The sequence below is a fragment of the Tachysurus vachellii genome, chromosome 11 (assembly GCF_030014155.1).
Source record: "Tachysurus vachellii isolate PV-2020 chromosome 11, HZAU_Pvac_v1, whole genome shotgun sequence".
NCBI lineage: Eukaryota > Metazoa > Chordata > Actinopteri > Siluriformes > Bagridae > Tachysurus > Tachysurus vachellii.
Window position 1 is genome coordinate 13,444,982 of NC_083470.1, and position 26,862 is coordinate 13,471,843.

General features: G+C 38.2%; 1 protein-coding gene across 3 annotated transcripts in view; it reads right to left on the reverse strand.

Moving 5' to 3' along the window:
• The window catches only part of grid2 (glutamate receptor, ionotropic, delta 2), a 411,138-nt gene extending 384,646 nt beyond the window's left edge, over positions 1 to 26,492 (reverse strand). The window contains exon 1 of one of the 3 annotated variants that reach the window (XR_009649218.1): positions 25,840 to 26,489. Coding sequence is in view for 2 of the 3 variants with exons in the window: in XM_060882146.1 (XP_060738129.1) it covers positions 25,840 to 25,927 (88 nt within the window). In the remaining variant the exon portion in view is untranslated. Of the gene's footprint in view, positions 1 to 25,839 lie in introns of all 3 variants that reach the window. The other 2 variants (XM_060882146.1, XM_060882147.1) reach the window with 2 other exon arrangements.
• Positions 26,493 to 26,862: the final 370 nt, after the last annotated feature.

Below are 26,862 nucleotides of genomic sequence, written 5' to 3' on the forward strand. Positions count from 1 at the left end.
AATCAGTGAATGCGCTTTGTGTAATAGTTGTGTACAAGTTCTTACGTTGTCCTCAATGTGGAAAGATGGATCTATGTCACTTTCTAGTGACATAAATCACTGCACAGGGCCTGGACAATAGGAAAAAATACACTAGAGAAATGTTCTTATTATTATTTCTCAAATTGATCTCAAATTTAAGATTGTGTTCTCTTGAAGTTTTAAAAATATCTCACGCAGTGCCTAGTGGTCAGTAGCACATAATTGCCACTGGATGTATAAATATGCACATAAACCATCTGAAGTATCATTCAGGTTTATACGTATGTGATAGGAGCTTGTTTTGATCATAGCTCTGTTTACTTCATGTGGCTACATTATTATTCACCTACGTTAAGTATAACACTTTTGTTCTTAGTGGAATGTGACCTATGATCCCATGCTGGTCTCACTGTGCCAAAACTGCCACCTTCTTATGCCAGTGATTCACATGTGCCATCTCTGCTTCTGGGCAAATTATTAACCCTCATGGACCAGCAAGGGTGCTGTTTGTATTGCAGCCCTTCTCTCCTTTACTCAGTGTCTAGGTAATAAATTTCCTTTGTCATCATTACTTAGAAGGAACCTCTGCTCACATCAGCTGCATCAGTCACAGATAAATTACTGCCAGTGATCATGCTTAGCGACGGTTCCACAGAAGTGTAATAGTGAAAGTAGTGATATGTTACAGCAAGGCTTTTGATAGCACAGTAACTAAATGGCATTAGGTATTGTGTTCTGTGCCTTGATGCTAGGTATTAGACAGACATTTATCACCTACCCATAAAATGATTTCCCATAAAAAAATATGTGCAGAACACAATGTACAAAGGAAAATTCTACGATTATTGTTTAAAAAGCTGAGTAGAGAAGATTCATTACTGGTCATGAACTACTTTTTTTAATTTTTTAAATGCTAAAGGTACATTTCAATTCCCTAATGACTTCCAGTTCTGTGGAATGACAAAATAACTAAATTACTCATTAAATATCCAGGTATCCAGTGATTTATCTTAATGTTTTTTTAACACTTCATGCCCACCAATAGGGTTTTAGTCCCTTATTTCATCACCTACCTTCCGAAACCTACTATCTCTTCATCCACAATCCACAAGCTTCATCCACATTCTTTCAAAATTGTCGCTCCCTTTTTCTTTAAAGCATCCCTCCTACAGTGCTGTGGTTCACTGAGTGGGTGAAGGCCAGGCTAAGGTATACATAACGCTTCCCTTCACACTAGCTAGAAGCCCCATTGGAGAGTTTCAAAAATACATTCGAAACTGGGTCCAAACATCGACTATGGTAAAACACAGTAGGTACATGTACTGTAAGAAGCCCTGCATAAATTCATGCTTATTTGAAAAACATATTTGTGCTAGCCTTTGTGTAGAACATCCTCCTTTTCCCTGAGGCAGAAAGAACCTAATCATCTAAAGTCACAAAAACAAAATGTTGATACACGCCGATTGATACAGACGAACATAAATAGAGCATAGTCATTTTTTTCATCTCAGTTCCATTGTATAATCTGACATGGAGAACACGTTATCGCAGTCAATGAAATCGGCCAAGATATTTATTGATCTCTCAGATAATATGACAAGCATTGTAGTGGCACTGTCTAAGACAAGCTTTAGACTTCCCAGTTTCAAGTCCTTTCATTTTCCTTCCACCCAGAACAAAATTTAAAGAGCTTTTGTCTTTAATAAAAAATTCACCAACCATTAGCATGAAAAATATCATGTATGCATTATGTAGGGCCAAATGCTTTGTCCTACATTAAAAAAAAACCTGGAGTTCTGTTGACATCAAGAGATGAACAGCACCTCTGCTTTGGAAAAATATTGGCTGCTTCCACCAGAAAATCCATCCCTGAGTGCTTTTCATTAATCTTCTCACATGATGAGAAGAATGAGATCACACCTTTCTCTTATCCAACTCAACCCTGACTGATTTAATCCTTGACAAAATAGACCCACTGTTGAGAACCCATTACAAATTGCCTGCCTGTGCTCTTTAGACCTGAGTTCTTTTGGGCTGTCAGAGGGAGTTATGGGTCATCTGGCCTCATAGGAATTACTTCAGCTTTCAGTAATCCAAGGTAAAAGAAATGGGTAAAAATCAGTCGGTTTATGAAGAAAATCATAAGATACAGCAAAAAGAAGTCCAATCCTCAATTTCTTCAACAAATTGTAAGACTCACAGCATGTGCTGAATGTGACTATATCAATGCTTTCTTATGAAACGGACCCAGCTGTCCAAAACAACCCTTCTACACTTGTCATCTGTTTACCCATTGATACAACCCCTGTCAGAGTGTTCCATTTGCCCTAACAGCAAAATGAGAAAATGGAGAAAAACACAAATGGCCTTCCACTGCTGCCAAACAGAATAACAAATAAAACTCCCACTGTTGATGTCATGGTATTAAATGATTTTTTTTTCCATTTATGAAAGCCTCTGCTGTCACTCCAGGAAGATGAGCAAGAGGAAATCAGATAGTATCAAATTATTTCACTTGGAAAAGGTAATGTGAGCCATGGATTCCTGTGACAAGCTTTTGTGATGCTAGAAAATCAGCAACAGTGGATTTAACACAAAACAGTGTGTGTGTGTGTGTGTGTGTGTGTGTGTGTGTGTGTGTGTGTGTGTGTGTGTGTGTGTGTGTGTGTGTGTGTGTGTGTGTGTGTGTGTGTGTGTGTGTGTGTGTGTGTGTGTGTGTGTGTGTATATATATATAGGGGGGCACGGTGGCTTAGTGGTTAGCACGTTCGCCTCACACCTCCAGGGTTGGGGTTCGATTCCCGCCTCCACCTTGTGTGTGTGGAGTTTGCATGTTCTCCCCGTGCCTCGGGGGTTTCCTCCGGGTACTCTGGTTTCCTCCCCCGGTCCAAAGACATGCATGGTAGGTTGATTGGCATCTCTGGAAAATTGTCCGTAGTGTGTGATTGTGTGAGTGAATGAGAGTGTGTGTGTGCCCTGCGATGGGATGGCACTCCATCCAGGGTGTATCCTGCCTTGTTGCCCAATGACGCCTGAGATAGGCACAGGCTCCCCGTGTAAACCATCTGTATATTTGTATAGCCATGTGTTCATTCATTTATCTACAGTAAGTGCTGTAGGTCAGGGTGGTGCTGTGGACAGTCTGGTCAGGGTGGTGGATCCAGAGCTTATCCCACTAACAATTGACACAAGGCAAGTGAATTCACCCACGATAGTTTGGCATCCTATAGTAGAGCACCATTCAGCCACACACACACACACACACACACACACACACACACACACACACACACACACAATTCAACACCTATTTAAATTTAAAGCAGCCAATTACCCTACCTGCAGAGATGGAATGAAACTCACAGGAACATGAGGAGAACATTTGAACCTCCACACAAACAGAAACCTAAGCTCATGCTCAAACCATGGACATGCCAGTACTACCATCAGTACTACCAAGGCACCTGGGCTGTACTTTTTTTATATTAAAACAAATTAATAAAGCATGTGCTGTAAACTTTTGAATATTGTCTACATTGTGAAAGAATAGAAAAAAAATCACTGTTTAGTATAAGCATTGAGCAAAATAAAAACACAATGATTTGGCTTTCCCAAAACAATTTGAGAAACTAATTATTTTCCAAAACAAAAATAAACACAATTGTTTTGGGGTTCCCAACTGGCACAAAGGAGAGTGTTCACCCAAATTTAAGTCCTGACAACGTTTCAACTATCATTGGGCTACATGCATTGGGCAACATAACTGGCAATGCTCCCTGATCGTAAATGATGGCATACTTTCTCCCCATCGATCACAGAGCTTCTGGTTGGTAGTCGAACGCTACACGAGAAGCCGTTTGTAGAGGTGATTGATGATCAAATTGAGGAAAAATATAATTTTCTGTTTATTTAAATAAGTAAGGAGCTACATATGGTTAAAATCTGTCTGTTATTTATCACCATGGTATTCAAAACAAGACTGATGTTTTTATTTCTGTAAATCAGCTATTACCTATAAAAAATATGTAAGCACTAAGTACCAAGTTTCTTCATTCCAATACCTGATTGCCTCTGTCAAGAGGTTAAGATTGATCTGCAGATCTTTCAACAAGATAATGACAACACGCATACGCTAAAACTAACAGAGAAATGATTGCAAGACACAAAATCAATGTTTTGCAATTACGAACTCAGCCTCTGGATTTGAACCCTATTTAAAATCCTGTGGTCGGAATTGGAGAGGGAAGTCCACATGCACAAACCTAAGAATATAAACAGAGTTGAATGCATGGAAGATTGATTCAACATCGCTCTAGAAGTGTGTCGAACTGTGTAAGATATTACAACAAGATACACTATGACGTTCTTTCAAGGACATGCGTCACCATGAGGAATAGGAATGATTTTATTTATGAAACCAGTGTTTAAATAGAACAATATTACATAGTTTCTGTTTGACTTTTGCATAATTTGTTTAACAAAAAAGGAATATGAATTCAGCAAGAACAAGCAAATGAACAGTAAGTGAGTCACAAATACATAAAAGAAAATAAACAAAATATTTTTACAATTCACAAATAAATATTTGGCTTCCAAATATTATTTGAAAAGCACAGGCTCACTCACTATGTTGTTTATTTGTGGAATGTACAACAATGTGATATTTGTGGAACAGACTGCATTTATTTGTGGATTTCTGAAGCATTTCTCATGTCCACTCACGCAGTTCAACCAACAAATGTGGTCAGGGGTTTCCACTGCATCTGCTCTAGCCAGTTAGATAGTGAGACATTACTTCATGCACAGCAAGGTTAAACAAAACTATGAGCTCTATTTTGCTCAGAAATTTCCACTATTTCCATTGTGATGCCATGAGCTGCATCTCAAAACTCTGATCTTACTTTGAAGAGTATTTACTACTCTAATAAAGCCAGAAGATTGGTATGCATGAGCGACCATATTAGAAGGCTAATAATTAATAAGATGGTTAATGCTTGTACTCATGATGGTCTATACTCTGTGTGTGTGTGTGTGTGTGTGTGTGTGTGTGTGTGTGTGTGTGTGTGTGTGTATTGGTACATTTTGCATATAAAGATGTATATAAGTATGCAATCTAAAATGGTAATCTAATTTGTTTAGCAGAGGTAGACAGACTTCTTTTGCCAAATTCTAATGCTAGCGCTAAATGTCAGTATAGTAAAAAAAAGACTAAAAGTAACATTACATACTGTAATGTTTCCACACAAAGGAGAATATTTCTGATTTTGTGATTTCTCCTACAATGCTATTTGTAACTGTATATGTATCAAGCAGGCATGACTTGATTAAATAAAAAAAATATACAAAACATGTTTAATTGAAAATATAGCAAAGTCCTTTTTTTTATTGTATAATTGTTATTTGTGTGAAGTGTATTTTACTCATTATTGAAGGGTGCCAATAATTATTGAGTTCTACCCTATATGTTCTGGCACCTAAAGAATTAGACCAGAACACTATCTGAGTAAATTGCCTGCAGAGATTAAATGCCAGGTTGTGAATCTTCTTTATATGTTTTCTATATGGATGAAATTTCAAGACCTTCCATGTAAATAAAGGCTTGGGAACGAGGGATAATGGCAAAATGTTTACATGAAGGTGTGAAGGACGTTGTTCATCCATATATATAATGACATGCCACACAGACCTTTTCACCCAAACCACAGTTTAAATCTTCTCGTCACTCATTAAACCTGAGTGCTGAAGAAACAGCAGCATTTCAGCACCAAGGCCAGCACCGCTGAGTGTGGCTGGAAGACTGGGCAACCAAAAGCACCACAAAATTGGGCAGACCAATCAGGAGCGCCCTCTAACTCCTCACGCTCCTGGAGAAGACTCCTGAGCACCTGAGTCAGGCCCAGCACCAGGGGAGAGGTAAGCCGTCAAGTAACGGGTGGAATTAACGTGCTTATGGTCTCTCTACCTCTTTCCAGAGTCAACAGGCCAAAAGCTGCAGTCGCTCCCTAGTTTGCTGAGCCAAAGCCACACTGACCGCTGAAGCCTTAGCAGTTTTCATACTGTTCATACTCTTATATAATAATGGATCCCCAACTCTATGTCATTTCTCCATGTTCCCCTCACTGCAAGAGTGCTATACAATATATACATATATATATATATCTCTTAACCTTTAGACAGAAGGAGATGCAAGTCATTCCCCATCCCATATGAAGTTAAAGTTTTTTTTCCATATAATTAAATGTAATTCAATTCAATAGGTGATGTTATGTCATGAAAGAGATTTGACTTCCTTAGTGGAACGTTTTGCATCTGCATGGCCACATTTTCAGAATTTTCTGTAGACTAATTTATTTTAGTCTAATTCAGGCAAAAAACATGCAATCATATTCATTATACACGATGCTGGGGAAGAAAGGGCTCAAACTATTTTCACTTTACACTCAACAGTTTAATTCAGACTATTATTCATATTATTCATTATTTTTAATAATTGTGTGAAGGTGATTAGGGACTACAGCTGTCAAATTAACCTGTCACAGAGATGAACCAATATAGGCCATGCTGTCAAAAAGTCAACCATTTTTATTAATATGTTTGTAGACCCAGGGAAATGACTGTTGCATTACAACTATGCCTGGAAAATGGATGCACTGGCATTAAGTGTGAGCCAATTGCTGATAAAAAAGATCTGTAATTGCAATATTAAAGTGCTGTTTTGAGTTGTTTCAGATAAAACAGTCTACAAATGTCAATAGAAGGAAACCGTGTTTACCAGTGCAAAGGTGGTTGTTAGGAGTGAATAAAAAATAATTTATATGCGTCTGAAGCTTCAGTAATAACCCGATGGCATTTACGGAGTTTTCTGTAACATCAAGGTCATGCGCCAAAGTAATTCCAAGCATGGCTAGGGAAAAATGCTGAAGGGCATTGCAATGACGTGCATTCTATGACAAAGCCATATTAGCATTACAAAAAGACAGCATCTGAGCCCATTTTACTCTGATGAGGAGAAACAATCATTCACAAATCCCTGTGGCCATAGATGCAACTGTGCTTCGTCAAAGCAGTGCCACCTACATCCAAACATTAAGCCCACACTCTTCTCTCCCAGGGCTCTGCAATGTCATCGTATCCACTGCATGAGAACAGATTTCCAAATTTCCATCATGCTCAAAAACATACAGAGAAAAACAGAGCCACAAAGATACAAGTAGATATTAAGTACTTTTTCATTAAAAGGCAATTTAGAACTAGGCTACTATATAGCTTCAATTATAAAGAGTTATTTAACTTCTTTTACCAGAAGCCAAAAAAGGAGTCTGTGCCTATTTGGGGTTGACCATATTCAGCATTGAATTTCGTTGACTTTCTCAGAGACTTAGAAATATGCAGTTTTTTTTATAAGTATTTCTATTTGCACCTACCCTACTAGTTGCAAAATATTTTTATAAAAGTTCCAAAAAAAAATCTATCCTTTTCCCCCCCACACACCAAGTAAAGGATGAAATCAAACCCTGTTCTCTGAGATGCCCCAAGTGCTTGTCATAAAAATTTTAAGGTGTTATCATCAACCACTGACATTCTTTGGAACATTATTCCACATAGGTCAACATGTCTCATCCTGAAAGCCATCAGTGTCCCGATTCATTTACAGTATATCATACTTGCAGTGATAATTCATTCATTTTGTTTAAAAATGTCTGACAAGTTGATTTCCATTCTGCTGACAGATTAAAATGGCAATGTACCAGTAAAAAAAAGAGTTTACTATGATTAGTTAACTCTTTTTTATAGAGTAAATATCAGTACATTTCTGCTTTTACTCATGTGCCTATAAGCAGAAATGTACTGATATTTACTCTATAAAGGTGTCTTATGTTCATGAACACTTAATGATGTATAACAGAACTATCTAGAACAAAAAATGCCAATTAAAACAGTATGTAACCCACATGCTAGGCTTGCAGAGACGGGTTAAAAATACAGTAGTGAATACAATGAGATTCTGGAGTCGCAGGGTTGGGTTCAACTGCAGATTATATTTAAATTGCAAAAGTAGAGAGAGAAAAAAATGACAAAGTGTGTGTAGACAAGTCTGAAGTTTTATTTTGTGTAAAAGAATCTGGGTCAGTGGGTCAGTAGAAACAGTGCCTAAGGAAACTGAGGTCAGTGGTTCTTACCGTCTGAGTCAGTTCTGAATGGTCTGAGTCAGTTCTGATTGGTCAAAAACATTCAGTGTTTAGTTTTTTGTCTCTAATGAAGTTCAGTTGGCTAATTCAGCAAACTGTTTTGGTCTCTGATTCAAAAATTTCAAAAAATTCTTCTCAAAAAAAGTTGTGTATGACTTCTTTGCCTCAATTGGAAATGTTTATTAGAAAAGTGGGCATGAATCATTAAGAACTAATAAATTAATTACAAAAATTTGAAAAGAACTGACAAAAATTAATTTTAATAATGCTTGTTATTCCACCTGACTACAAATGAAACAAGTATAAATGCAGTAGAATATAACTATTCTATTATTTTTACTATTTATTTACTATGTGAGTAAAATGTATTTAAAGGTTATTTCAGAATCCTTCTGGAACCCTATTTTCTATTATTTTCTATTATTTCTATTATCTATTGGTTTAATAGCCATTGCTTCATGTATCTCAAACCTCTAAGGAGCAACATCCATGAGTCATGAGCTATAATCCATGATGCCCAAATTATTATTCTTTTACCAGAGATTGTGTGTTAGTGAATTATTCTGGTCGACTGATTTTCAGTAACAGCATAGGCCTAAATATTTTTCACTGTAACACAAATGATATAAAAGTCTATAACAACATGCTCGTTCTGTCACAGCTCCTCATCACAGCTCATTCACAAGTACAGCCAAAGCTACACATGAACCAGCTTCATAATAAATTTATTAACAGCATGTACTCATTGCTTTGGAGAAGTTTTATTAACATTTATAGAATACGTTTCAGTGCGTTTTAAAATCCAGCAACAGCACAGTGGTTAGTTTTCTCTCTTTACGTTAATGAGACAAAAAAGGTGTATTGTTACAGAGAAACCAGAAATCATAAACACGTAAACACTTTAAACATATCGGTTTAAATGTAATGATGAACTGTGGAAAAGTATGATGTGTCATTAATAAATTCAAAATTATAATCACTGGCAAATTCTTACAGTAATGGAGAAACTTGTGTATTATTATTATTATTATTATTATTATTATTATTATTATTATTATTATTATTGTTGTTATTATTATTAACAGCTGTATGTACAATTTCTGGAATCCTGATTAACATGCAATAAATTCCTACAAGAACACTCCTGGTTGTATGACTCCAGATGTAATGACTGCAAATTTGTCTTAATTGAACAATATTACATCCACCCTCATTACTCACCACCACAACAGAAAGTATTCAGCTTAGGCAAGCGGTGACGAATGTTATATCTTATGTTGACGGGACAGGACAATATTTATTTTTATAGAGTATGCTGACATTTAATTGTGATACTAAATCACTAATATGCGAGTGTGATTTGTATTCATAAAAAACATTGTAAAAAAGTATAAAAACTATAATGAAATGAAATACTGCGGATGTTTGGATTAATAGGATGTACTTCCCTTTGAAGCAAACAGTTTGAAGGATAAGCTGACCAAGCAGTTGGCATCTCACTTTAAATGCACTTCAACTTCATCCATAGAAAATATGCTCTTTGAGATAAGCAACGTTTATGATTTAGGTGAAAATCCCATGCAGCTCTAGGAGTCAGTAAATGCAAGTATGTAGTAATCTGAAAGTATATTGAAAGAATATTGATGTGTGCAATTTTGGTATTAAATCCTCACTACTTCCGCATAAGTCCACTCTAAATGAGGCCCTGTGCCAATTATTGTCCTCCGTGTGGTAGGTAAATGTTTATTGCGCATATAAATCAAATGTTACACACAAAGCACACACTTCCGAACTGATACTGCAAATCCACTGCCCTTCATTCCAGTGCCAAATATTTAATCAAATGAAGCAGAGCTCGATTGGCAAAGCAGCAGCATAAATCTGTGGGTGTGATGTAGCCCTCCTGTTACATAGCAGCAGGCAGGCAGCTGAGAGAAGCCAAATCTCTACTGCACACATGTACGCTGAAATTCACCTGGCCATATCTCTTCTACCAGCTCTCTAGCCGTGTTGGCATGATGGGTTTCAATTCCATGTTTCCCAGGGGTCCCATGGAAGAGGCTCATGTTATCCTTGTGTTTATACCTGTCAATCATGTCTTAGTTAATGCACTGGATATGTGCCCAGATCTCTAGCCAGTTCCACTGATCAAAATAGCACTTTTCCACCACTACGAGCTATTAATGATTTAGAAACTTCATTTATTTGGTCAGTGTTTTCTATATGACCTTCTGCAATTTATTACAGTTTTTAAACAGAGACCTGAATACTATTTGTCTTGAACAGTAAATGTACACATTAATACATATTATCTTCATTCTTCATCATGTTCCAGGTTTTCCTTTTTTCCCTATATGCTTTAAAATACATCAAATTCTGTCAAACAATAACTGCTCGGTAAAAACAATTGTAAAATAGTGATCCAAGCAATAAGTTTCAAAGTGCACTGGAATTGACCATCTTTCAAAGCCACATTTCTTTCTTCTTTCTTTCATATTCACAGTGCTCTTGCTCAACTGTAAAAAAAAAAATGAACTCTGATAGCAGAGTTTCTTCTTAAGAGCGTTCCTGTAATATAATGTCATTTATCTGTCATCAGGTTTGTTATGCTTTCATCTAAAATATATTTGTTGTAGGCTTTTCATTTTCTGGATAATGGAGATAAAAAATGACATATGATGGAAAGGAGTCCTGCTACTGTCTATATACTTGACAACTAAAGCACTAGTTTTCACGAACATCATGACTGAGTTTCTTTTGGTTTCCTCCCGTTCTAATCAGGTTGCATTGCTTTTTGACAGCTCTTGTAGAACATCAACAGATGAATAAACGTTTTGTTGACTATAAAAATTTCTTGGCATGTCAATTCTGTATCCACAGAATAATATAGACTTCAGTTTGTATGCATCAGGGTCTTCATGCTTCCCAACCAGTTGCTAGCTGTTGCTCACCTCATCACTCTTCATATACATACAAAAGTCCAGAACAATCAACTTCTCTCCGTTCTGAATGGCTACAATATAAACGATACATTAAAGCATGATGCAGGAATATAAACTGACTAAACCAAAATTATTGGCACCTTCAATAAATACTAATAATAGTCATTAGATTTCATATATTTTGCTTTCTATTCAAACTATTCACAATACCGAAACACCAACAAATCGTTCGACAATAACCTTAACATAGTAACAGTAGTTAAAAAAATAGCTTACTCTCTCACGGTTTGACAAAACTAATGGCAAAAATATTTCAAATTAATAGCAGTAAGTTTGTATTATTATTTTTTTAATTGTTCGTAGTGTCTGTGAACTACACCATGTAAATCTGAGGTAAAAACTAGAAGAAGAAAAAAGATCTTTGATACTTTAAGGTTGTTGTATAGCTAATAGTCTAGAAGCCCTTGTGAAGATTGATGGATTTCATATTCTAGATATTTTAAGCACAAAACACTGGATATTTTAACAAGATAATATCCCCAAACATACATCCAACTCAATAAAGAAATAGTTGCTGGAATAGAAAATCAATGTTTTGCTATAGCTATCTCAATAACCGAATTGAAATCCTGCAATGCAATGAGCTACTCTGGTTATTGCAAGCCCCTTTATTTTGTTCATCATGTGCATGTGGACTGTCCACTTCAATTCAGATCACAGATTTTTTTTATGAGTCAAAGTGAATTCTATAGATTTGTGTGTGTGTGTGTCCAGTGTCAATTTATTTGGACTTATCCTGGAATCTTGGTTACAATCTATACCCCAAGTGATAATCGCAGGGGAGTGTGTAAACACAGAAAGATCTATAATAGAGGAAAGAGGTCCATGACAAGATGTGATTGAGAGCTGGCATGATTCAAATACAGCATCCTTGCTCTAAAACAGACATCCGCTAAACTAAACACTCCTCAGACAATTTTTCAGCAGCCTTGTCTAATGAAAGCTCATTAATCTGCACGCTGTTTACAGCAGAGCATTGGCCTCATCGTGGGGAGAAATAAGCAAACTCACAAAGTCCCAAATTACAGTGCATGTGAGGCTCTATCCAACCATTACATCCTGCTGCTTAAAAACACAATAGGTGATGTCATAACCAAATTAAGAACTTTAACTTCTTTACAGGGCACACTCCCACACCAAAACCTTTTGGAGCTAACCTTCCAACATTTCCAAACTGATCAAACTGAGGGACGACACAGGCAAAAGGCTGTGAGGTGTTTAGATATGTTTACACTCTACTCACCGAATAGGCTGCCATGGCCGTGTTGATAAGCTTTGCTCTTTGATGGAGGGAAAAGAATTTCCTCATACTAAGGAGACAAACTCATTGCTGGCTTTGGCTAGATATGGAAAGGGTAATAAAAAGTGTGATTGGGAGCTTGAGGTTCAGCTTGAGGTTTAATAAAAGGAATTAAACTTGAATCATGTTTCATCTCTGTACAGTGTAGGGCTGATCGATTTTTAATGACATTAAAAACAGTGAGCTTCATGATCAGTGAAGGTGGCTTATAGCAAAGAGTTATAAATTTACATGTGCTTTTCCCCACTCATACAATCCTTTCTCCTTTTGATAATGAACTTTACCAATGAAATGATAATGAAGTTTACTGAATGTAACACAAACAGTGTCAATTCAGAGTATTATATATTGGTTTTTGTTTGTTTGTTTGTTTGTTTATCATGGGTAAAACAAAGGCAACTAAATTTTAACATAATGTTGCAGGAAAACACGTCAAAATAATTAGAACATACAAGTTTCATGTGGTCCAATTCTAAGAGAACAATCCTAATTAAATGGTCAATTTGTGTTCATTTCCACAGCTTAATATTATTAAAATCCCTTAATCGTAACAAATTGGTGTGTATGTGTGTAAAGAGAGGACGGGGCAGATTTGGGTGGGCAGCAGTATGACGACCGCCAGTCTGTGTGATTCAAAAGTCTAATTATCCTGTATCTTGACATACGGCTTAAAGCGAGATTGGAAATGGGAAGATCGCTGCCACTTTTTTACAACCATCTAAAACAAGTGTTCTGAGATAAGAACAGCTTCCATAGTATTCAGTTAGAAGAATATGAATAATCCATGCAGACACTCAGTCTTTTGATCTTGAGGTGTCAGGATATTCCTTGCACCCTTTTCTTCTTCTTTGGGATTAGGAGACATTGTGTTTCTGACCATTCAGCTTTAAACCCTGTTGATCTCCCGTTCATTAAGTCTTGATTGTGGTGTGAATTTAACACTATTACAGCATGTCTATCAAAGTTCTGATAAGGCTCTGCATTAAATTGCAGGTGTGCTCGCAGGCGACAGAGCCCTCAGAGTCCATTTGGCAGCTTCTGTAAGTGTGGGTCAACATTCGAGATGATAATTTTTACATATATTATGCCACCATGTCCTGCCATGTACACAGAAAAGACCATTAGAAAAGAAGCAGGAAAGCTGCAAATTATCCTCAAATGCTTCAAAAGGTCGCCTTATTAAAGTCATTTTCTGGTATGAATATTTCATCCACTCGCCTGAAATGGAAATGTAATATTAAAGAGTGCTGGAATCCCATGTCGTCATGTAGAAAGCAATGTAAAGTAGAATCTGGACTTACTCAAGAATCCAATTATAAGAGGCGAGGCATTCGGCCGCAGAGCAAAGGAGATTTTCTATTAATCAGAGACACTGTTCAAATAAAAGGGAAATCTGAGGAGGTGTGTTGCACTGGCTTATGACCTGCCCTATCAGTCCTAACAGTCCCATTTGTGTTCAGCCTGAAACACCCAGTTTAATGATCAATACAAATGATCTGTAATCCACATTGTGATTGTTCAATCATATGTTCATCTTCATTAAACTGGTTTATCCTGGGCATGGTTCTGTAGCTAAGTTACCAACCTTCATGCTTTTGTGAGGTGAGAGAAAACTGAAAAACCCTCACACATTGTAACCCCCAAGCTGAGGATCCAGCCAGGATCAATGGAGCTTCAAAGGTGATGACACTACACACAGTGTCACAATGACACACCAGCTTGTGTTAAAGCATGCAAAACCACAACCATGCAATATAAGTTGAGCTAGATGTATGTTTTCATCATACATTTTTAATGGCTGCAATATTCCTTTAGGGTCTACACATCTAGATTCTACACAACCAGCCACAAACATGCAGACAGCACCAATCTGATCTGTAGAAACCTTGAGTAACAACAATGTAAAAGACATTTCAACACAGTTTTGCAAAGGTCAGAATTGGCTAACAGCGACAGTGACCAGCTTGCTGCTGTTGCCCGTTACCCCTTTTTACCTCTTCTGCTCTCAAGTACCTTCATCTACTGCATCAATCGGCTTATTCCAAAGTTGCAAGACCTTTCCCACCATATGACACACCAATTCTCCCTTTCCTGTCTTTGTATCTATCCATTAGTATTTTAATAAACAGTTCTGATAAATACACTGCAGTTCAAAGCGAGTTCTAACAAATTGCAACATAACTTTCATCTTATTTGAGGCTTTTCTTGAAGGAGGATACGAGATAACGAGAAAGCCAATTTCCGTGTTAGACGACATGAGTAAGCATCTCAGACAAAAGACAGACACATGAAACAAACAAGCGTCAAACAGCATATTTATTTATTATGGAACGCGAAAAATGCTATTTATTATATTATCATTGCTAAATGGACAATACTATAATAGAAGGGTGGAATGGACACAAACAGATTTTTTAATAACACTGTATTCCCTGATCTCTATAAGTAAAACCTGCTTACTAACAGCGTAGTTTAAATTTTCAGTTTTTCCATTGTTTTCCATTCACTGGTTAAACTTCAGTGTGCAAATGTCAGTTCTGATTACTATTTACATTAACTGATATATTAATATGTTACTTTATTCACACTAAAGCTATTAATCCAACAAGATTTTCACTTTTAGTGTAGCAGATAAATTAAAGCACAGTTTTAATATTAAAGTTACATGTCCTCCTTTCTAATTCCTGTAGAATTATTCATTTCTTCAATTATAATTCAGCAACCAAGACGCCATTAGTTTCCCTGCCCAAGCTTATTACCAAGCTACGTCTTATAAGACAGAGCTAGTTTACGAATGGTGACTTATTGAACTGCGGTAGATTCATTTGGCAGGTAGATGATAAACATGTTCTATTGGAAGACAGAACACAAAAAAAAATGACATCTCATATTCTGACCTGACTACTAAGTAGGCTTACTGCCTGTGAGCTATTTTTCATAAAAATTGCTTTCTGCTTAATCCAAATTTATTGTTGTTTTTCAAAGAATAAGTTGGTGGCAAAGAAGCCATATGACACTCCATGACAAAATCTGGAGTGTAAGGTTCACTGTGGGCCACTGGCATGAGGTTACATAACACAGGTAGAGCTGTTAAAGGAACAGCCAGTAGGATTTTAGTGCTGGATCAGTGAATGTCCAAATGAAACAGGAGATTATGTTTCATGAAGGAAAGGCCATGGAGTGTGAACTGGGGAATATACAATAGCTTGAACTTAAATCTAATACAAATATAGACTCACTGTGTAGGTTTATTTATGTGACCTTTGTGGCAATACTGCATAAAACAGCCAAACTCTTAGTGATGGTCAGGGTTGCACGGAGCACAGGAAGAGAAGCCGAGTCTATTTATGGAGGATGACGCTCAAGCGATGTTAAAAGCTCAACAAGGAATTCTGATTAAAATGTATGCAACATGTAGAAACTTTCTTGCACTGATGTGCTAATATAAGCAGCTTGAAGTAATCTTAGAGTAATGGATTAAATAATGGTTTAAAGGTAATAAATTGCACCTTCACTTGTGTCTGGGATGGCAGACTTGATCGTCTGTACCATTAACACCTATCTATCCATTGGAAATGTGGATATAATGAGCCTTTAAACATGATTTAAGGTAGATAGCTATGATGACCTTTTAGAAGTATATTTTAGAGCTTTCAGTTTACACTACATGCAGCTTACTAAGTATAAGATATATACTACTGGTACAAATAGATTACCCTTGAAGGGACCACCCCAACAATAAGGAAGATCAGCTGTTGTAGAAGTAATACAGTCTACACTACTATGCTTTAGGAGTGGAACGATGTTGTCTGACCTTCCCAGAGGGTTCTACTTACAAATCTTTCTCAAAGAGAAGCCGTGTCTTAAATACTGTAAGGTTCTATGTAAAACTTTTATGGGTTCCTCAGGATTAATCTTTTAGCAGATTTAACAGTAAATGTTTCAACAAAAAGGAGTGTTTAAGAATAAAAAGTATCTGGCTAACAGGAGAAAAAGCATGTAATTAATCTTTCAGCAAACAAAAAAAACTTAGTAGGCACAGCTCTAGTGTTTGAAATTATCTGGATTCTACCCTAAGAATTTACACAATTGCAAAAAATATTTTACACTTAAATGGAGTTTAAATGAGAAAAGCTTGCCAAAATCCCATGCTAAGCAATTGACATGTATTGTAAAACGACCGTTTATGCACCAAAACTCTACCAACCATGTAGGTGTTTTCTTAATTATGTTGGTTTCCTACTATATAAATGTGTTTTCTCATTCATTCATTCATTCATTCATTCATTTTCTACCACTTATCCGAACTACCTCGGGTCACGGAGAGCCTGTGCCTATCTCAGGTGTCATCGGGCATCAAGGCAGGATACACCCTGGACGGAGTGCCAACCCATCACAGGGCACACACACACTCTCATTCCCTCACGCAATCAAACACTAGAGATGCCAATCAACCTACCATGCATGTCTTTGGACCGGGGGAGGAAACCGGAGTACCCAGAGGAAACCCCCGAGGCACGGAGAGAACATGCAAACTCCACACACACAAGGCGGAGGCGGGAATCGAACCCCCAACCCTGGAGGTGTGAGGCGAACGTGCTAACCACTAAGCCACTGTGCCCCCACAAGACAACATGCCCTTATTTAATTATATTACTTGATCTAAACTGATGATTACTAAATGCTACTAAGTCCATGCTCCCAGGATTATCTTTGACCAAACACACTTTACTGTTATTAACCGGGCTTCTTCTTACCCTATTTTAAATGAATTAAACTGCCATAAATTAATGCACAAAAATGAATAACATAACATTATTTTATATTATGACTCTATAAATATTAGGTGCCATACTGAATTTTTAATTATATTGCAACATTTTATAGAGTTGGTTTTTCTATGCCAAAATGTTAATGGGGACACATGAGCTGTTGCAACTCATTGAAACAAAAACAAACTACTGACTGTAAAGAACTACCAGAACCCCATTAATTCCAGTAGCTTACATAAGTACTCTTGAACTTTTTCACATTTACACACTAAATGGGATTTTTTTTTTATTAATTAATTTACCCCATATGTTTATTTGAAGCTGCAAAAATACATTCTTTTGTGACACAAAGGTTAATTAAACAACAAAGCAGAAATGTTTTGTTTGCATTCTCAACCACCTGGGTCAACACTTGGAAGATCCACCTTTGGCTGCAGTTAGAGCTGCCGGGATGCATCTCTATCAGCGTTACAATTCTGGATGCTAATTCTTCTTGGCAAAATTGCACAAGCTCAGATAGATTGCATGGAGACCACAGGTAAACAGCAATGTTCAGGTTTTGCTACAGATTCTCCATGAGATTGAGGTCTGGGCTTTGTTCTAATAAAACCAGGTTTTTGGTTTTAAACCTCAATATAATCATATGACCAGCTCAGTATTGTGTATTGCTACTTATGCTGGCTTAACCACAAAGACGTATACTGTATGTACAGTTTCTTAAATGATAATGCCTGAGGGTAAATACATTATGTATTAGTTACTAGTAGTGTTATAATTCAATACAATCACATGTGCTTCTCACTTCTGGCTTTTAAATAGCATGAACAGAACCCAGACTTCTGCTCCATTGTCTGTGAAAAATGATTTGCTTGAGTTGCTCAAGTGCAGACTTGGTCTGGATTTGCTTGTAGATGACCTTGATAAAATCAAGACTGGATTTACACGGATTTTACAAATCTGTCAATAGAGTTAATGCTCAGACAAAAATGCATTAAACTGTACAATGCAATACTTAATAGTGTTGCCATGGCAATGCTGACAAAAATTGTTCCCCGTGGCTCTGGAAATGTGGAAATGAGATTTTAACCTTCAAAATCCTTAACCAGAGAACCAAACAAACAATAACAGACACACCTAGATCTATAATGAAAGAAGCATTAAACATCTATTTAAGTATAAACTGTAATGAGTGCTAATAAATGTGATGCAACAATAACTGGGTTCCTTAAAGCTTATGTCATATGTCAGCTTGCCAAACAAAGCCCCATGATTCAGTCACAGCCTTTATACAGTCACTTTCCCTGACTAGAAAAACTGTGAGCACAGCATACAGATCTATGGCAGGGTAAACAAATGGAGCTGGAGTTTTACATTAGTCCTTCCACACCCAATTAACTCCGAGCCATATTTCCATCTGGTCAACCCTCCATTTCTCTCTATAAAACATGCCTTTCTTTGTCCAATAAAATCCTGGCATCCAATTTTTGCTGAACTTTAGCCTCCATGATGCCAACAGCCAGACATGGTCAGTAACAAATAGTTTTTAATGTTTAATGTTTTATTGGTTGAGACCAGAAGGTTGTCGAGATGAGGATTTACCGTGACACAAAGCAGAGATGATGTGACCTCTCATGGTATCAAAGGGCTATATACAGGGTCAGGGACAATCAAAGGAATTAGTGAGGACGACACAATATCCACACGATTAAAGCAAGCTTCTTCCAAAGAGGATTTACAGCTTAACTTTTAAGATTTGCCAGACTTATGCTTATGCCAGAAAGTAACTGAATAAGGTATTTGCATAAGGATTACACCATATATAATTCACTTTTATTCCATAAGTCCACAAGCCAGTGAATGCGTGTACACTTTCAATCAGTGCTTCTCAGTAAGAATCATGTGATATAAAATAAGACACATAAGCAGATAGAGTTAGAAGAGTGATGGCTTACAGAATCACATGCTCAGAATGTGGAGTGTTTCTGTAGTATCCTATACGACGTCTTAAAGTACTGAATCCTTCTATTTGCCATGTGGCATAGAAGAACTATCTTTAAGAAAGGAGTAATGGAGCCGGTGTGTTTTTAAAGATGGTTCAATTAGTTCAATAGTTTTATCAGATAAAATAAGGGTTTCTGGTTGGATCACTGACATTTGTTTGGTAGATGGAGGCAGACAACTATATTGTCCAGTGTGATGAATTACAAGCTAATTCAAACTAGTGAATATTGTGAATATTATAGTTTACATTGCTGTTTAAGGAGTGTGAAATAAGTTGCTAACACAAAGAAATTGGTACGGAACAGAGGAAGACTTCTGAAGCTCATCACATGCGTGCAGTACAGTGCAGAGGAGTTGATCAGAGCTTGAACAAGAGAGAGAGGGGGAGAGAGAGAGAGAGAAAGAGAGAGGGAGAGAGAGAGAGAGAGAGAGAGAGAGAGAGAGAGAAGCAGGAGTCAAAGTATGGGGCCCAAGGCTCCATGTGCGAAAGACAGCAATGATCAGAGCCACCACCTCTCAAAGGGGACCTGCTTCCCTTTGAGGATTACGGTATGTTGCAAGAGCTTGTTTGTAGGGAACTTGAAGTCTGACTCTAGTTTGCATGTTCTTGTGAGATCTGCTATGCTGAGATGAATCCTGAGTGCCAAGCCAATCCTTCTTTTCTTGCCTTCTGGCTGTTTTATCTATCCACCTGACATGAATAACATACAGTCTTAACCTTCCCGTACGACTACTACGGGTGACGGTACAGCAGTCACTATTGTAAAATATTTTCTTTCCAGCTCAGCGTATTGTAATTATGACACCGCATAGCTCCCTTTAACCCCTGTAGTGAAGCTTGACTGATGTGCTCAGTCTAGCTCTGTGTTACAGTTCACTGGGAGCATGTTTACTCAGTACGTAGGAAATAACTCAAGTTGTCGGCATCAGCAATCCAAAAATAAAACGCAAGAAAATAGTCAAGCAGAGTCAAGTGTTAAGTGTCAAATATACATTGATCTTTGTAAGACAAAAAGAGAGATGAAGGATTCAAACAGGCTGATAATGATAGGACAGCTTTTTTAAGGATCAGACAACCAAGCAGCCTGCTGCCATCACAATTACAAGCCCTTTTATCTGTAATGAAATAAGCAACATTTAATCATTCATTCCTGCTTCATAAAACCTGTTTACATAATTCTGTTTATAAAAAAAAAAAAAATAAAAAAAAAAAGGAAAAACAGTAAATCTCTGTAACAGTGTTTGCACACTTTCCACAATTCTGGGGCATACAGCTCATTTTGTTCTCAGTCTTATTAGGATTTACTAAAATGGCTCCAATAAAATCTATTCTGGTAAATTCTAATCTATTCTAACAATCTATTCTTGTAGAACACGACTAAGAATTTCAAAAAAGGTCTGACATGGTTCATCCTGACAGACATTCACATCCCAGATTTGCTGCAAATGACTCCACTACCCTAGAGATTAGTTTGAAGTGAGATGACATGCAAAAGGACCTCAGGTGATCCTGCTACAAAATTCCTTTGTAAGAATAGAAATGAAGAAAGAGTACACCCAAGAGAGGCTCCAGGACTGTCACACCCTGGCTGGAACAGACCTTTCGTTCTTTTAATCAACTGAAGAAGGCACAAGATCACACAGTGACACTTGTAAGACTTTAATTATTCCTGTGCTCTTTCGTTGTCTTGCCCTTGACTCCACGATCACTGCATATTGCAGCCCTAACACAGGGATATATTGGTATGCGCTATGCCAAACACTAAAAACAACCCCAGCCATGTCTGACTCACTTCACTCTATAGTCATCCAGATAAGCATATAATGCAAGAGACAGCTTTTATGGAAATAGCAAAACTCTAAATGCCACATGAAGTGACAGTGGAAAGCTTTGTCTTTCAAGTGCCATAATGTGTGGCCAAGTGCGCTTTACCAAACGGCAGCACAAATCCTAATAAAGAGCATGTAACATCAATGCTTGTGCAAAAGCACGATGAAATAACCCAGCGATATTGTTTGCTGACCTTATACTCCCAATTTAAATGCCTGCATTTTTGCACATAAATCAGAACCTGAGTTCACACTCTTTAACATAGCAGCAAGTATTGACATTTATTTCTTTCCTTGTCACACAAATGAAAACAAAACTCTCAAAAACATGTCTCTATACTCTATACTACATGAACATCATGACAGAAAGATGATGCAAGAATGATTTGGGATTCAAACCTTAAGGAGCCTTTCCAAAAAGAACCAGGTCATTTCTAAATAATTAAGGAATATTCATTCATTCATTCATCTTCTACCGCTTATCCGAACTACCTCGGGTCATGGTGAGCCTGTGCCTATCTCAGGTGTCATCGGGCATTAAGGCAGGATACACCCTGGATGGAGTGCCAACCCATCACAGGGCACACACACTCTCTCATTCACTCACGCAATCACACACTACGGACAATATTCCAGAGACGCCAATCAACCTACCATGCATGTCTTTGGACCGGGGGAGGAAACCAGAGTACCTGGAGGAAACCCACGAGGCACGGGAAGAACATGCAAACTCCACACACACAAGGCGGAGGCATGAATCGAACCCCCAACCCTGGAGGTGTGAGGCGAACGTGCTAACCACTAAGCCACCGTGCCCCCCTAATTAAGGAATATCAGAATTATAATATTAATTATCATTTTCCAAAACTTTCTAAAGTTTCTCTCAACTGCTGAACACTAAATTAAAAAGGCTTAAAATAGGTTTGAAAATTAGTTCATTATAATAACATTAATAAACAGAGTTGCCAGGTAGGTAGTAGAATAAGTATTTAAAGATTTAATTACAGATTTCAATCAGTGCAGTATTGTAATTTTTCTTAAGTGCAATTTTTGTAATAATAGAGTAATAGTACCAAAAACAACCCTGTCACAATTATGCTATATTGCTGTTTTAGTTTTGCATGTTCACCCAACGTCTGCATGGGTTTCCTCTGAAGTCTCTGGTTTTCAAAATGTCAGGAGGTAGACAGGCTGTGTTTTATTTCCAATGGTGAATATAAAGTGGCTCATAAGCTCATGCTTTCCTGTTTACAAAACAGTGCTTTGTGTGTATATAGTAAAAGTCATAGTCATTATAGAAGAGAAATTATAATCACACTATCTGGTGTCATCCTGATGAGGATGGATTCCTTTTTGAGTCTGGTTCCTCTCATGGTTTCTTTTTCATGTCGTCTCAGGAAGTTTTTCCCTACTACAGTCGCCTCTGGCTGGCTCTTTTGAGATACGTCTTGACATTGATCAGAATAAAATGGTTACAGAAGATGATGAAATATAATGTTTCTGTTTGCTCCCTGTAGTAATACATTAAACATTTCCCTTTGTTATTGTTTGCTAACTTTTGTAAAACTACTGATTTACATTTACTAAACCATTACAACAAAGTTTCTTCAGATCAAAATGATAACTACCAGGATGTAAGTTGTCTTAGGGATTTCTTCATTGCCTTTAGTGAATCTCATTTGTTCAGCAGGGACATAAATCTGCATCAAGATTTCTAGAAATCTGCTTTATGACCATGTCTAATGTTAACATCTCTATATAAATAAATCCGAATTACAATGAACTGAGATGTGTATGTCTGAGGTTGTCATATACTTATCACTAGAATCAATATATTCATAACACGTTAGATTTTCATTGCATCTGTCTACAGTGAAAGCTTTCTGCTGACTGTGAGGATTTTGTGAGAAGTAGCCCACAACCCTAGACTTGAATACATTTCCAACAGTCAACATCATCAATATTTCCACCTTGGATGGAACACTAGCCGACCTGGCAACCCCAGGAGTTCATGCTGAGATTCAGTAAGCAGTGTGGAAAGCTTTAAGCTGCTAGATTCTTTGTTCCAGGTCAAATTATTAAATCACAAAACAAAGGGGCGGATCCTTCAGAGCCTGGGGAAAGTTCACTGTTTACTGCTGCACTGCTGCTTCTGTTAGCTGTCACGCTTACTTAAACTGAAGAATGAATCTGTTTTGGGAAAGTATGACTTAATATCATAAGTCACTGATGTCACTGAAAAAGAGAGGGCTGAAGTGGCTCTATACAGGGTGCAGAATTGCCTATGAGATGAAGTAGTGCATATTAAATCCTGGCATGATATGTAGCCTGCAGGCAAACACAACACATTACCACTGTGTTCTTGTGATGGAGGCCAAGAAAGATGTCCAAAAATAGATTGCCGCGATGGGACTACCCATCTGGCCCACCTGCCAGACAATGCAGGAGATTATTATCCGCAATTCCCTTTGGCTTCGGACAGAACCATGTAACATACATGACAGTGCTTGAGATGGTGATGAGATTATCAGATATCATATATACCCTTGTTTGTTTATTTACTCTTTAATTCAGTTTCATTTGCATTTGTGGATCACTGAATAAAAAGCAGTCTAAAAACCAATCTGTCTCAGCAAAACTAAGAGTGTCAGCGACACATTCAGTGACATCAGTTAGGGCAGAGCTCATCCTTGTGGAGAGACCAATCAAACGTCACACATTTTACACTGTATAACAACACTAGATATTTCTGTTTATTTAAAAAAAAAAAAGGCCAGTGTCACACAGGTGTATGTGGTCAAACCCTGACCTAAGGAAAATTATACAAAATGTATTTTTTGTGTTGATGTAGTAAATTATTCCAAGCAACTACTATCCTGGCACGTGTGGTGGAAGGCATTCATCTTCGCAGTTTCTCAAGCAATATATAAAAATGCACAATGCCAGATCTTTCCGCACGTATAAATAATCAACCTGGTCACGTAAAGGCGAATAAAGATATAAAAACTAGCGGCCACTAGGGGGAGTGAACTGAATCGTAAACCCTGTGGTTTTTGAACAAACACGCACGCACGCTCTCTCCTCTCTTTCTCTTCTCTCTATATCCCTCTCTCCTCTCTTCTCTCTCTCTCTATATATATTCTCCCTCTCTCTCTTTCTCTCTCTCTCTCTCTCTCTCTCTCTCTCTCTCTCTCTCCTCTCCTCTCTCTGTCTCTCTCCTCACTAACTCTCTCTCTCTCTCTCTCTCTCTCTCTCTCTCTCTCTTTCTCCTCACTAACTCTCCCTCTCTCTCTCTGCCAATCCAAACGTTTGCGAATTGCCCTTCAAGAGTCACTCTAAACTACCTTATCGTGAAACATGAGTGTGGAGTCTACTTAGGAGGAATAAGTGCGCACTTGGCGTCCCTGTAGGCGCAGGCCAGCATTGACATTGTGGTTTTTCAGTGACAGAAATAAATGACAGTGACTTTGGTACTAGAGCTCATAAAAGCAATGCGTCACCAAGATACAGCCCATGCCATCTGAAGCGCTCAACAATTCAGCTCTAAATATATTAAACATGTCGTTTGTGAAGTGCTAGCATGACAGTATTGTGGGGAAAGATAACTAAGGTAAATAAGCAGCGTGTTAATACAGCAGTGTGGCTTTGCAACAGCGCAGAACTGTTTGGGGATCTTATCTCTTAGAACTCATCAGTTTTCAGACTTTGCAACGAGGATCAGGGAGGGTTCCAACAGTGAGATGACAATAGAATCCAGGGGTATATGGGAAATATCATTGGTTTAATGAGTGATGTAAGAGACAGTTGAGACAAAATGAGAATAAGGCCAGTGTGAGACTGACATGAGAGTTCAATGTAAGCCACCTGTTTGTTGCTTCGTCTGCATTGCCTTTTTTAAAGCTATATGAGCTCTTCCAAAGTAACGGTGCAAACTCTCGTTTATGTGGTTGATTTTCGTTGTACTTACATTTTAATAACATAAAGCAAATGAGAAATAATTGTGCGCGTGCAATTCACGTCAGTTGTTGAAGGTTTACGCACGAATTAGGCTTAAGTTTGCATATTATGTATATGTGCACCCTTATTCACTAGTGCTCCACCTCCCCACCCTCAAACACACACACGCACACGCACACACACACATACGCGCGCTCACGGTGCAGGAGTTTAGAGGCGTCCGCGCTTGATTTAACATCATTCCGAGCGCGTCCACTCGTGCTCATTTTATCCAAACGGGCACGCGCGCTTCCACACTTCTGTACATATTTCCGCCCCCCATCCTCACCCCGAAAAACACACACACGCGCACACACACACACACACACACACACACACACACACAAACACACCTTCACTTTACTGATATTCAATATGTGAGGCTACTTAAGTCAATTATCGATGCTTTGCCGTTAAGCGCGAATTATCATGATAGAACAATTTCTTCTGGTCAAACCAACCACCTGTTCTCGAGCACCAAAGCGAATATAATAGGCGCATTGTCGGGAAGACACCAGTCCATGTACAAGTGCGTCTTTCTGTAACAAAATCCAGTCGCCTAAACGAGTCGACTGTCATACAGCAGAAAAGCCGCAGACATCTGCATTGAGTTAATTGCATAATAATAGCAGTGGCTTTTAACCACGCAGAGACTAAATGCATCTCGGAATAACAAACACCAAAGGGATCCCGAAACTGACGTGGCTTCAAACAGAGGGTTAAACTCACCGATGTGAATAATGGAATCAGCAATCACAGGCTCCCACTCCAGACTCCAGGATGCAAGCAGAAGCATCACAGCCGTAAAAACTTTCATCTCTCCAGCTGCAAATCAATTCTCCTACCGCGAGACGTCTGCTTTAAAATCCCGAGCCAACACGAAGATCCAGAAGGTCCAGATGAAGGAGGAGGGAGGGATGCGAGTCCTCCTTTAAGCCGCACTCCCTCGAATCCCTCCCGGCTTGGATGCGGTTGCTTTCTGTCGAGAGCAATGCAAAACGGAGAAATCCTTCAACAATCTCGGGAATTCTTTCTAGACCTCGTCAAAACATCCAGATAGTCCAGGCTGAAATATACTCCGTCCGGTCAGCCCGCGTCCGATCCGAATAGAAACCAGAGAAAGTCAAGAGCAATGCGACGGCTATGATGGCTTTGCTCGACGACTCGCGCGCCACAGCATCAAACGGCGCACAACTTCCTCTTAAGCGCACGATTCAGGCTGGATGATGCAGGTTTAGCTCTGAGCCCGTATTCCCATGAAGCGCTGTTTAGATGAACAAACTGGACGACTTTTTTTTTCCTGCGATGGAGAATTAAGTGGGTGTTTCGCATGAGACTTCTGCTTAGTATGCGATGAGAGGAGACGAAAAGATACGCAGCATCCGTTACGGCTCCCGCGCTGAACGGAACTGGATTACCTCAGAGAGAGAGAGAGAGAGAGAGAGAGAGAGAGAGAGAGAGAGAGAAAGTGAGAGAAACAGAGAGAGAGAGAGAAAGTGGGCGGAGCCATGATCATGCAGAAGAGTAATCTGTGTGGTTATGGCTCCTCCCCTGTCCAGCTATGAAGATATTTATCAACCAAGGTTTAATCCCTGGCTCTTGGGATACTGAGGGGTTCTCGGTCTCCTGAAAAATCCGACTTACAAGATACTCTGAAATCAAGGCACTTTCTTACAGTGCTCTTCCCCCAGGAGGGACAAACAATTTACAGTGTTAAACAGAAATCATTTTAATAACATGTGCAATGTTACA